The sequence below is a fragment of the Aphis gossypii genome, chromosome 1, assembly GCF_020184175.1.
Source record: "Aphis gossypii isolate Hap1 chromosome 1, ASM2018417v2, whole genome shotgun sequence".
In the NCBI taxonomy this organism is placed as follows: Eukaryota; Metazoa; Arthropoda; class Insecta; order Hemiptera; family Aphididae; genus Aphis; species Aphis gossypii.
In genome coordinates this window covers 68,534,035-68,547,864 of record NC_065530.1, presented here as the reverse complement: position 1 = coordinate 68,547,864, position 13,830 = coordinate 68,534,035, and the positions used below count along the sequence as shown (strand labels likewise).

General features: G+C 25.5%; 1 protein-coding gene and 1 non-coding gene across 3 annotated transcripts; one reads left to right on the top strand and one right to left on the bottom strand.

Annotated features, from left to right (window-relative positions):
- Nucleotides 1-1,779: 1,779 nt before the first annotated feature.
- Nucleotides 1,780-11,407, bottom strand: LOC114129535 (vacuolar protein sorting-associated protein 35). 2 transcript variants are annotated; one of them, XM_050197402.1, is made up of 15 exons: nucleotides 11,337-11,407; nucleotides 6,834-7,018; nucleotides 6,636-6,759; nucleotides 6,373-6,577; nucleotides 6,095-6,289; nucleotides 4,963-5,046; nucleotides 4,381-4,578; nucleotides 4,138-4,283; nucleotides 3,868-4,075; nucleotides 3,600-3,709; nucleotides 3,346-3,514; nucleotides 3,099-3,278; nucleotides 2,787-3,020; nucleotides 2,359-2,502; nucleotides 1,780-2,260 (listed from the first exon to the last, which is right to left on the bottom strand). In XM_050197402.1, exons 1-15 carry the CDS (start codon nucleotides 11,390-11,392, stop codon nucleotides 2,072-2,074), a joined length of 2,427 nt encoding a protein of 808 aa, XP_050053359.1. In that variant the 5' UTR covers nucleotides 11,393-11,407; the 3' UTR covers nucleotides 1,780-2,071. The 2 variants fall into 2 exon arrangements, with proteins under 2 accessions (XP_050053359.1, XP_050053360.1); XM_050197403.1 differs by lacking the exon at nucleotides 11,337-11,407 and adding an exon at nucleotides 7,804-7,941.
- A 1,335-nt stretch (nucleotides 11,408-12,742) lies between these two features.
- LOC114129537 (small nucleolar RNA U3) lies at nucleotides 12,743-12,946 on the top strand. Its single transcript, XR_003592844.2, has one exon. It is a non-coding gene; the product is annotated as a small nucleolar RNA U3 (small nucleolar RNA).
- The last annotated feature ends 884 nt before the right edge of the window (nucleotides 12,947-13,830 follow it).

Sequence of the window (13,830 nt, the reverse complement as noted above, 5' to 3'; positions counted from 1 at the left end):
GAATAAAAATAATTTAAAATAGCGATTTATCAAGATTATATTGACGCCCAGCTAGGATTAAAAACTGGTAAACGGTAAAAAAGTTCAGGGAAAAAAAGTCCGAGAAAAAAAGTTCGAACAAAAAGTAATTTAAAATATGGCATAATTCTAGTTTAGCTCCCGAGTGATTTTTTGGATTTTTTTTTTCAAATTATTTGTTTTTGTGTGTTTTATTATTGATACTTTTAAAAAAAGAAGCTAAAACTGTCCTTAAAAGTTACCTATGTTCAAAAAACTTCAAAATATTCGATTTTTCAAAAAATCGTTGTTGTATTGGAATAACCGATAACATAACTTTGAGTAATAAAATATAATAATATATTATAGACTTACCTAAGGTGGTTTACATAATAAGTCGAGGGATATTTTTGAAATTAATTGTCCAAGCGAGAGTAGCGAACGAGTGACTACGCCGGGTGTATTATGTGCTTTTTTATAATTTTACATAGACGGTGATATATTGAAAAAACCAAACTTTCTGACTATTTAATAATAAAACATATTATTAGTTTACTAATTAAAAATTTTTATTTTAATTTAATAATTAATATATATTTAAATAAATTTCTCGGACTTTTTTCCTTATATCATCAGTACTCACAGTTAACAATAAATAATAATCAAAACAAGACCCTGTTATATAGTTTTATTTACTGAGATAAGACACAACAATTTCCAATTCGATATTTATGTAGGTATATTATAACAAAACTTATACCTATTAGAAAACTTATACTACATTTTCAAGCATTTTTACTTTTTTCGTATAAAAAAAAAAAATGTCATAAATTAAAATTTTTATAAATAATTATTCAAAATGAATTAAAATATCTCTAAAATTATATCATGTATAAAAAGTGATAATATAAGTACCTACTTGGTAAAATCTTTAAGTTTCTAGGATTATTTGTTTTTTATTTATAACATGTAAAATAAAGAAACCAATTTTGTTGAAAACTATGGTTTAGAATTTAGCATAAACATTTTACACTGTATTTTCTTTTATGCACAATATTTATTAAGTTAAAATTTAAATTTATAAATGTTGAGTAAAAAATTAATGGTTCCAAAAAAAAATCCCCTCTTAATTCTGGCTTGATTACAGGTATATCATTTTCAAGTGATTTTTTTCAGTTTATTGTAGGTAAATTTCTAAGAGCAAAAGAATTTGCATAAAAATTCTTAACACTAATTAGTTACTTACCTATAATAGATTAGTATATCTACTTAGTACTAATAAATTATATATACTCAGCATGTATAACATTGTTCTAACCAATGAAATTTAACATTGTATTTTTTTATTGAGATAATAAATTACTAAAATATTAACCTTTGCACTTTTACTTGTTTTAATTTTGACAAATATCTATTATATTATTTCTACTGTACATAAATACAACCATTTAACTTTATCATCATACATTTAAACCAAGTTTACTTATTAAGCATTTAGCTTACAAAGATTTATGAATATATTCTCTTTTAAAAAGTATGCTACAACATTCATTGTATAACTAATGCAAAAAAAAAATAGCTAACAAGTATGTTGAGTACACTATAATACCATTTATAAAATGTATTAATCCTTAATGTTGAAAAGTATGAGGTTAATTTAAAAATGACAATATTTTGAAACATATTATTTATGAACACAAGTTATAATTGATTATTATTTATTAAAGATGAAAATAAATAATAATTATTATTAATAAAAAATATAATGACAATAAAAACCAATTATAGTATATTAATATTAAATTATTTAATATTTATAATAATCAAATAATATAGTATAATATAATTAAATTTTAACATAATTTATTTAAATTATATATTATATATAAATCACAAAAGTACAAATTTCATAGCTATGTTTACAACTATTTGTATTTTAGTGAAAATAATATGAATAATTAAAGTATAAACAGTGATTAACTTTAAAATAAAATAAAATAAAAATTCAGAATATAAATAAAAACATAATTATCAATAAATTGGACCTAATTAATAAACTAAAAGTTTGATAATATTATAACGTTAAACCTTCTAAAGCTTTAAAAACTGAATCTTCTGTATCTGCAGATTCGATTCTGTTTTGTAAATATGCAATTGTATTTTCAAAATGTTTTGTAATCTGTTCAGTTTCCTCATTTGCAGTTAAACCAGTTATTTCTTTCTTTATCTGACCTATTAACTGGTTCAATATATCTACAGACACCTAAAAAATTAAGACTTCTATGTATTTCTGATGACAATTATTTTTTAAACATTGTTAAAAAATGTAAAATAAATGTAAAATGTTTGTGATACACATACGTTATTATTGCCTCTTTCGTAGAAATAAACATAATAGTTTAATAATTCAACAAACAATTGAACTTGAACAGATACTTCCATACACTGTTTTGTAATGCGAACACATTTTTTTAAGCAATCCATAACTCGTTTACCATCTTGAAGCTGAAAATATAACATTACAATACATAATACAATATAAATTTACAAATTCAAACATATTACATGTTAATATATTATGATTATTATGCTATAGTTTTTCAAATTAAAGTATAACAGTAGATAAACTATTTATTTTTAAGTTTAAACACTGCTTTACTATTATATTTTACAATTTGTCAATTTTTAAACATTCCACAAACTTTAAGTTTCATAGGTTTGAAACCGTGTAAGTTTGAGTTTATAAATACTTAAGTACAATCTATCTAAAGTATTGTGCAATTGCTTACCGGTTGTCCAACATTATTTTGTGCTGACCAAAATAGATGTGAGCTAATAGCTACAGCCCGACATTGATCAGGTTTTTTAAGTAATTTAGATGCAGCTAGAGCACACTGAGTACGAACAGGTTCAGCATTTTCTTCATCAAAGCAATTTATTTTTTCAAACGTACCAATCAGTAAAATAATAGCAGCTAATTGACATTTACTCTCAGATATTTCTTCTTCGTACAATGTAAAAGCCTTTATTTAAATAAATAAATATTTTACATAAATATTATAGAATGTTGGTAATTACATTAAAGTAAATAATAAGTATACCTGTGAGTAAAATTCATAGGCCACAGTTTCATAATTTTTGAAATTTATTTGAGAAATAGTTAATGCTCCTTGCAAAAATAATCTAAGTGGCAATTCTGCAAGCTCGGCTTTGGTTAATTCTAAAATTGTCTGATGGCAGAACTGGAATATTTTTCGGCATTTTTTCTCCCACAATTCATCCTTAAAATTAAAATGTTTATTGTATAATTTTATGATTATTATGTAATCAAATGTTTTTTTAATATACTTCTTTTCTTTTTCCACTATAGATCAAAGCCAACTGATACGCTTGAAATACAAGGGGTGGTAATGTATAACAGATTCGTTTATTTCCTCCTAAACTAAAATGTTCTCTTTCTGCCATTAAAATTTTAAACTGTAAATCAGGCTCATCTGCTTTCATGTGATGAACAAATCTAATAAAAATAATTTTTATATCAATTAAAAATAGATATTATGTGTTATAATTTATAAATCTTGAACTAAAAATGAAACACAAACCTTCCAAGGAGACTTTGTTCTTCAGCAAAATCTTCAGGATCTTCTTCGCCTACTGGTTGATCAAGCTGGTCTTTAACTAGTGGAGAAACCATTGTAAGAACAATTTCAGTCTAAAAAAAAAGGTAAAATATTTGATAATTTTATATTAATTTTACTACTGTCAACTATTTTGATAACATTACTAAATACCAAAAATAATTGAAATGTATTTATTTATTTTATTATTCAATAAAGTTATTTTCTTAAAAGTATTAAAAATATACTATACCTGTTCAACTGATGGAATCATTGTTCTGCACTGAACAGCATTTTGTAATAAATAAATAGCAATAGTTTTCCGACCAGTGTAATCAAAATATTCAATAATTTCAGGGAAATGTTTAAGCTTCATCACTAAAAGAAGATCATTATAATTGTCAATGGGCAATTTCATTAAAGCCATCAACTCTCTAGATACTGGATTTTTATGACTGATTCTATAGTAAAAAACATACACATGTTAATATTCTTTTAGAAAATAGATTAACTTAAAACATACTTTTCAATTTTACGCTTTGCAAATGTATCAGAAATAGTCTGGAGAGACTTATCCACATAATCTAAATTATCTGGATAGCATTTCAGAGCTAAGCCAACCATGGCAGCTTGAAGTGACACAGTATCTTCTAGCGGTAAATCACGACTCTTTAAAATAAAAAAATGATTATATTTTAATATACATTTTATAATTGAGTAACAATTTAGTATTTTAAATATTAAATACAAGGAAAATATATTTTACCTGAATAATATTGGCTATTTGTTCAGTGAGTACTTCAAATAATTTCACTTCAGATGCATTTGAATTGTGGAAAGTAAATATTGTTAGACGATTAATCATTAAAATGACAATAGTCTTTACATTCACTGATGGTTGTAATTCACAACATGACTTTAAAAACACATTCAGTGTATAAAGATGAAATTCATCGGGAAACACCTAAATATTTTTAAAATAAGTATTAGTTAAGAGTAATTTAAAATTAAACTATGGATACAATTCGTAAAAATAATAATTTAAATTTTAGAAAAATACAAAATATTAAAATAATTAAAATTCAAAATAAAATAAAGGTATAGTATCTAATAAAATAATATTTTTTTTTATTATTTTTACATTTACAAACTGTATAAATAATATAAAATAAAATAAGTTAACAATTAGCGAACTAAACTTAGGAAACATGATTATATGAGAGAAGAAAGCAACCGTAAACACAACTTCTTTGCTAGTTAATTTAAGGAATAAAAATAATTTCATACAATAAATAATAGCAATTTGACGTATTTTCTTAAGTTTATTATACAATTTATACATTGGTACCTGAATTATACATTCCATAAGATATTCTTGGGCAATGGCATCTCGACAACTGACAATTTGTTCTAAAATACCAGGCAAAACAACCTGAAAAAATAAAATTAAAGTATTGATAATTATTAAAATTTATTATGTTGCTTATATGATAAATTAAAAATACTATAGATACTTCAATATAATATACAGTATATTGACTTTAAATAATCTATTAGAGGATGTCATACCTGCAAGTGTTATGTCCATATTACAAAAGGGTAACGTAACAAATTGAATTTCTGTTCAACAGGTTCAAATTTTGTGTAGTTAACTTTAATACTAAAATGTATCAACTTTTTATGTAACTTAGAGGTATAGATATTATTTGTGTATCTCTTCTCTTATTGGTTTTTACAATATTTTAATTTTTAAGTGAGTTATAAGTAAAGAGCGGATTTTTAGGTTCTTAAAAGCTTAAAATATGATGCTTATATGATAGGTTAAAATAATTTTTTAGACACTAAAAAATAAAATATTAAAAAAATATAAATCTCACTTCAAATTTATCTACTACAGCATTTATAATAATATCTAAATAATGATGGTTGTACAAAAATAAATTTATACCTAGATTTATTTTTTAATTCAAATATTAACAAAAACACTGCAATTTTGTTATCTTATTTATAAATTAGAACTATATAAATGCCATTAAATTGTCTTAAAACTAATAGAATTGAAGTTAATAATGAATTGATCATTTTAAAATTCTTAAATAAAGAGCACATTATAATATAGATACACCAGCATATTATATTCTAAGTCAGTAAACTTGAGCACTTTTATTTTATAGTTATACTTCATATTATAATCTAGAAAATATAATTAAAATAAACAAATAATCTACTAATAGAATTGAATTTCATGAATTTAAATAACCAAATAATGTAAATATAACTCTACATAAAAATAAATATCTTGTAAGTAAAAAATATTAAATAAATTATGCAAAATAATATGTAAATTAAAAACATTACAAACATATTATATTTTGGTCTTTGCAAGGTTCTTTTTAGAACTTAATTTTTAATTTAAAATAGTTATGACGTCAAATGTTAAGAATATTCTGTTATATTTTTAATTATACAAAATAACTTACTTTACGATATTTATCCAATGTAATACTGTCTAAATGTGACAATCTGACCAAATTAGTTCCAACAAGAATTTTTAATTCTTCACGTTCTTTTTCACGACGTTCCTTTTCTCTAGAATGTCCTTGATGTTGCATTCTTACCCAAAGTTTATTCATCTCAGCAAAATTCATTAATATAAAATCAATCGAATCACGTACCTAAAAATGTTAAATAACAAATATGACTATCATATTAAATATTTATTTTATTAAAATGTATTTAAATTAATTGATTTTCTTACAGTGCCTTCAGGGTGTTCAGTCTCTTCATTATCTGGTATATCAGGTAATACATTTTTGGAACATTGTAATAAATAATGGCGTAAAAATAGACCACGTAAAGGATGTTGAACACCACGGCACATTTCAACAAGATCTTTTAAGAGGTCTCGTTTCAAATTTGTGTTTGTTTTTATGTAAACTAAGCCCACCGTAATCAATAAATAACTAGAAAAAAATATTAACTTATTTTATAAGATTTTAAAACAATTTAGAAAATACATACAGCCTCGGTACAATATTTCCAGCATACTGTATTATTTGATATAAATCATCGACTTTACGACCTCGTTCAAACTCTTCTACTAGATATAAGTCTAAATAACATAGTTCGTTGGTTACTTTCATAACTGGAAATAAATAATAATATATGATTATTAAATATACATAATATTTAGAATTTAAATTATTAAATAGTAAGTACATAGTTCATAATAGCTCTTTGGTGATAATAAAGATGTGCGCAATTCAGCAAGCATAGCAGATGCGTGTTTAAGTGCTTCCATTAATTTATTTTTATCCAAGCACATTTTCATATGCACTCCTTGTTTTTGAACAGACGCTAACGCAAACTCTAATTGTTTCTCTTGGTCCTCCATTTGTGTCATACTGAAATAATGAAACAAATTAATTAATTTTAGTCAAAAGATTATAAAGGAACTATTTGTAGAATAAATTATAATGATATAATATGATGTCATCTCAAAAAATATTACTGAACAGTTCTACTAGATACAATCATGCTGATTCATTGATATATATTTTTTTTCAAAACTAATTATTAGGTACCTAGATAATAACTATATTGTTTACAAAAACCCAACATAAACATATTGTAACAAACAGAATAGAGAAATGAAAAATATATGATGTGTGAATAGTAAAAATTGGTAATGAGAAATTTAAATTGTAATCAAAAAATCTGAGTGACTATGCTACAGATTATGTTTTTGAATAATAGTAAAACAGAACATAGTAGATTAATGGTAACACCAAATAATAACAATGATATTATAATAATTAAGACAGGTACCTTATAGTTCCGTAATAGCTAGGTATATTCCGTTATGGGTTGTGTAATAAGTGAAAACGTGTAAAAATAAAAATAAAATAAAATAAAACAACTCTACTACGGTGAAGAGCCACTAATTAGGTATTAATAGTTATTGTTTCCGATAAAAATCCATTGATTATAATATATTTTAAAATGAATACATTAAATTCTAATGGCACGTATATAATGATGTTAAGCTAAAACAATAATAATATTATCGCGTACTGTTCGATTTAAACTTTTTCATTCGGAAATCGCGTAATGTTTGCGATTTCGGAGTAGTTGTGTTGTGTTACTTAAGTTGTGACAATATTCACCAATATTCACGAAAATCACATACCGTCTTGTGGCCGTAGGTAGTAGTTATCGTCACTGACCACGACTGTTATCATCGTCGTTCGGCGGTTATCAATGAAAAGCGTCCGACGAAAACGACGGGACGCGCCACAGACCATATAAAATAGACATATATATATAAGAATATTGTAAATTATTAAACATATTATTATATACATAGGCATGTAGCCGCGACAGTTGGCAATGCTGTCGGGAGACGTGCGGATAATCAGAAAAAACAAGACCTTGTAATAAATAATAATATGTAAATCGCTATAATAATGGACCGATCTATAGACGTTAATATTATATTATTATAATATTGTGCAGACGTGCAGTTAATTCGCGTTATAGTAGGCGGTGTTCGTACCCAATCGTATTAGACTAATAGTCTAACTAAGTTCTAACACTTCTAACTTAAAATTACGGTAGGTAAATTTTGTTGCGAATCGTACACGGTTTATGGACTTTTCACATCCACTTCGCGTACATAAATTAAATGTTTGAAAATTATTTCCAGAAAAACGGCGTAATAATGTATAATATTATACATTCCTGTTTATTATGTTACATGATTACGTAACTATTTATAGTGTTATCGGTCGTTGTATGTACGGACTACGGTGTACCTATCTATCTATCTATTAAACTATTTTTTTATAGGTACATTAACACCATGTACGTACGTTATACGAATAAAAACTACAGACCGTTTGCTAGAATACCACATTAGGCGTTTGAAAATCAACAACTACACCTGAAAACAATACCTACACTTGACGTGTCTTGGGAAAATTATTTTGAAAAAAATTGAAGAAACTATAAATCACCAGGATCATATTATAGTACAATAGAATTGTCGGTTTAAGAATATTTTAAAAATAAGTCCAATGTTCCTCTGTACTGTGATGTTAGTAAAAAAGTACATAGGTACCTATTAAGTTACAATACCTTTTAAGTTTTGGTTACTCAGAACGATTCTATAAGTTTTAACCAAGTTGTCACAGAATCTGATATAAAAATTAGTTTTCAACTCGTTTCTAATAATTGCTTAAGAGACTACAGACTCTTAAAACATAAAGATAAATTCGTGTGAATGTATAGGTACCACGTATGAGAGGCTGTATCAAATGAATAGTGTTAATAACTACTAGTGTCGACAATTTTTTTACTGAAATAACAGTTATTTTCCGTTATATTACTATACAATATACATACATTTATTAGTACTCGTATAATAGTCGTACCGCGATGAAAATATTCTGATGTCAAGTTCAGTATACGTAATAATATAAAATTAAAAATAATATAACTCATTGGGTGATGAGTGATGACCATTTCTGCCAAAATGTAAAAAGGTTCAGTTCCCGTCTCAGACAAAAAAAAATGTTTTGAAACCAATTTTTTTAATTTAAATAATGCATATTGTATTATGTGCCAAGTAAAATAACTTAAAACGCAGTTAAAAAATATGAAATATCTTCGTTAAAAATTAAAATAGTTAAAGAAATGTGCTCGTTTTCAAGATTTAAATGCCTATACCTAGTACCTATTAAAGACTAAATAATTTTTCTTTAATACAATTTTAATAACAGTAGTTTAAGCTACCTAATCGAAAAGTTTTTTTTTTATTATTAATTAGTTATTAGTTACCTAGCCCAATAGTAGATACTTACTCATTTTTCACCTTTGTGTTTATTTTTATACAATAGGTATTGATTATTAATCATTATAAATATACGTTATGAATATTATGATACAAAAATGGGTATTTAAAATTATAGTAGGTATATATTATTATTTATTATATACTTTGAAATATTTGAATTAAATTTTAATATCTTGTACACCTATAAAACCAGTATAAACGTGATAATAAAAACAAATTATTTTTTATTAACTTAAAAATATTTTACATTTATAAAAACAAAACTTCTTATTACTATGACACTGCTTATAATTTTTAAAAAATTTATACCAAGAAAAAACAAAACAAAATTTTTTTTTCGTTTGTACAAGTTGGAAAAAGTCTAGGTATTATAAAACTTATAATTATTTTGAATAAAGATAATTAATATCCCTCATATCTTTGTTTAATATATTTTATAATTGCTATCGTTAATAAACGATACTGATTCATGAAATTCCTCAAATAATATTTATTTAGCTTGAGTTTAAAAAAAGATCTCTGCAATAGCAACTTTTACTAGTTAAGTCAACAAAATAACATAAACTTAATCAAAATGACTTGTTGAAAAATTATATTCTACTATGTACTATAATAAGTTAAATTAATGGACTTTGTTATCATTCATCCGTTCCTAATCTATGTTTAATTTTAAAATTAAAATTACGGACTACTGTAAACGTAGATAGATAAAAAGAATTTTAAAAATTGGGCTCCTAAAAATTATATTTTCACACTTCGGCAGGGCGTGACCTTGTTTGAACCTCTACCTTATAATTGCCAGAATACACGCACGATAAGGCCCACATGGGTATATACATATATATGCATAAGACTAGGTATATAGGTGAGATTTATATATATATATTAATTTAATTGTACATGCTGCTACAATATTAGATAAAATATATACTGTGTCACTATGACCATTGATTATAGAATAGAATAGGTAGTCTATTCTATAGTCAATGTTATATAACAAACATTAGTACGAACAATTTTACACGCATTATTATTTTACCTATTATAGTTAATGGTTTTTATAAATTACTAAAAAACGAATTTATGTGCACAAAAATTCATTTCATTTCAATAAGCAGCTACAACATAAAAATCCGTTTTCTACTTATATAATATATACCTACCTACTGTGTAATTGGATAATTTTCAATATACCTACCCAGTAGTCATATAGGTTGTACGGTAACCACATGTAGATAACGCATTATATATTTATATATTTGGTCATCTGAAAGACCTTAAGTGTCATACTATCTTTTTCCACTATACTATAAGAATCTTTTTTTTCTGGTACATAGTTTGAATAGTTAAAACGTTTAATTTAGTTTAATTATTTATAATTACAGTTATCAGTTATCACTAACACCTAACATAAAATGTTTACCCTTCGACCACCATAGCCCGTGCTTTCAGCTATCAGCTGTATTGTCTTATTATATATTTATATAGTATTATTATAGTAAGTATTCGTAAAATTAGAATGTGTTAAAATCAGTGACTTATATTGTATTGAAAACTGACCGACTAGTGTGAATTTAGTTCTATTATACAAATTTTTTTAAATTCACATATTTTCCTTTTTTAAAATCCCTGGGACAACGACAGAAAACAATATACCAAATAAATAAAAAATCCACTGTATGCATATTTCACACGTCATAAACTCGTAACTCGTATAATATTATAAAACTATGAATTATGGTCATTAATAATTATCACAAATAAACTATTAAACTATAAATATTATAAAGGGGTAGGTATTTAAAAGTAAAAAAGAATATTGTCGAAATAGTTGGAGGAAGAATAGAATAAAATATGCAATACGTTACTCTCTGGTATTCAACGAATAACTATAGTAAAAAAACCGTTCGATATGGACGTCCATCGGGCACTGGATTTCTATAACAACTGCATACCTATACCTGATTGAATAGGAATTTTTTTTATTACGTATAGGCGAAATAGGTACTGTTAACTGCCGCGGCCGTAGTGTTGCTTAGATTGGTATATACCTAGTATCTAATCAAATATATATTAAATACAATAATACTTCATACATTATAGCTACATGCAAGGCAGGATTAAGGTTCTTGCCATCCATATAGGCTGAAATAAATTTATTACCTACCCAATTAACATATTGAAATTTTACTTTTAAATGTGATACGTAAACGTTCATTAATGCCCCATATTTTAAATTAAAAAAATAATACCTCAACGTCATTTTTGGGTTACACCATAAAATATTTTCTAATTAGTTTTTACCTTTAAAATTTGATGTCCTAGGCTTAAGTCTAAACAACCTATAAGCAGTAATACGGCGCTGGCTGTACACATAGATAGATAGTATTAAAATTTAAAATATATCTTAAACCTAAGTGAATATAATTTAATATAATGATATAATATTTTGTATCAAAAAGGAAGTAGGTAAATCAGATAACTTGTAAAAATATATATTGTATGACGTGTGGGTGTGACTGTGTGAAGTTTACATTAGAATTAAATAAAAATGGGTAATTGAGTACTTCTCGGCGACTGAGGTTATCATTTTATACGAAAAAAAATTCTGAGCTGACAAAGCGTATCAGCCATATCACTAACAGACATTGAGTGCCTATTTGAGTGTTTATTTCATGTTATGTTTTTGGATATTTGATATTGTTATGTTAGACAAACTAATTTATTTTATTGTTAGTAATACCTACAACGTAAATTGAGTTAATTTTTACCGAAAACATTGTATTTGAAAATATAATAATTTAATATACGTAGATATAACTATAATGTCCCCGTTAATAATATTTTCGAACTACAACTAAGTAATAAAGGATTGGGTCATAGTAAACATATTTAGCAAAATAATATTATTTATTTATTTCCATAAACCTAATTATTTAATTAATTAATTAATTCTTTTTACTGGATTAAGAAAAAAATAAAACCCAATTCATTTCTCGTCAAATCAATACATCCGGTAGATGGCGCTTTTATAAAATGTTTTTACATCTAATTATAATGCGTTATAAATTCGTGATTTTACCTCAATAATAACCGAGAACCAGAATATATTTTAAACTATTCAAACATAATTGTACATACATAATATGGCTAAGGAATAAAATAGACGACAGTATCATATTCGGTATTAAATTTACGAGTTGTATTAATGTCCAACTGATGAGTCGAAGTGATGGTTTTTACTATAAGAGAGTGTAAATTTCATTACCGAATTAAGATCATACTTCACAGGATCATTTCTGTAGTATGCATCGTCCCCTCCAGGTGCAAATCTGGAGTCGTCATCAGCCACGATGATGAGACTAGTCCATCCACCTGAGCGTGAGATCGCTGGTTATCTATCGCATTGCGATCATGATAATTCAGCAACGATGATCGCTTACGGTTCGCCGGATGGTGGATGGACAGTCTGAGTGGTCTACTTTTTAATAAAGTTTATGATAAATTTGAATTAAACAGTACAAATTTAATTAATTAATTCAGACTAAATACTTAAAAAACAAATAATAACCTTATTTCTACGGAAAACTTTATACTTCTTATAACTATTTTAAGTAAATTAACTTAATGAGGGTTTTTTTGATCTACTCACCCAATACATTTTATTATTAAAGTTATTAAAGGTTATTCGATAATTAATATTTTTATTTGATTGTCAAACAAAAAATTTAATCAACAGCATATAACAGTAGATAACTTATCATTTATAGGTAGTCAATAGTGATATAAAAATTGCATTGAAATAAAAACAAAGTTATAAAGCATCAAATATACATACGGCGATTGAATATCGTGGTATAGTGTGGTGTAGGTATAAATTTTTACGCGACGTACACTCATAAATTACATGAACCGACAGAAGAATGAGCGATCGCGGTCTGCAGTATGGTGATATTTTCGACTCACGATATATTATGTGTTATTACCTATAAAATATAGAATACGAGATATTATTAGTGTAAAATGTTAAGCGTCTCAATTCACAAAGCGAAACAGGCGATATGGGTGTTTGATTTAAAAACAATACTATAGTATGGTGAATTATCTTGGTTAACGTTCTATATTATATTTTACAGTTGAATATTTTATAATATGCATTTTTAAATAGACGGAAGAACAAAACAAAAAGTAATCATCAAATGATCAAAATATCTACGACACAATGTACGCGTATTAAGTTAAAAATTGAAATATCGTCTGTAATTTTTAGAAATTATAAAAGCTTGTCAATATAACAAGCAACAATAATGACCAAACATTTATGTCGCGGACCGCGGTCATTATAGGAATAAAAAATTTATA

Bases quoted from the DNA above. Each gene is read 5' to 3' on its own strand.
- LOC114129535 (XM_050197402.1), bottom strand. From the start codon at position 11,392: ATGGACGTCCATATCGAACGGTTTTTTTACTATAGTTATTCGTTGAAT. The intron at 6,290-6,372 runs GTAAGAAAATCA...TAACATTTTTAG, and splicing joins CTGAACACCCTGAAGGCACT to GTACGTGATTCGATTGATTT. The intron at 4,076-4,137 runs GTATGTTTTAAG...TTTTTACTATAG, and splicing joins GCAAAGCGTAAAATTGAAAA to AATCAGTCATAAAAATCCAG.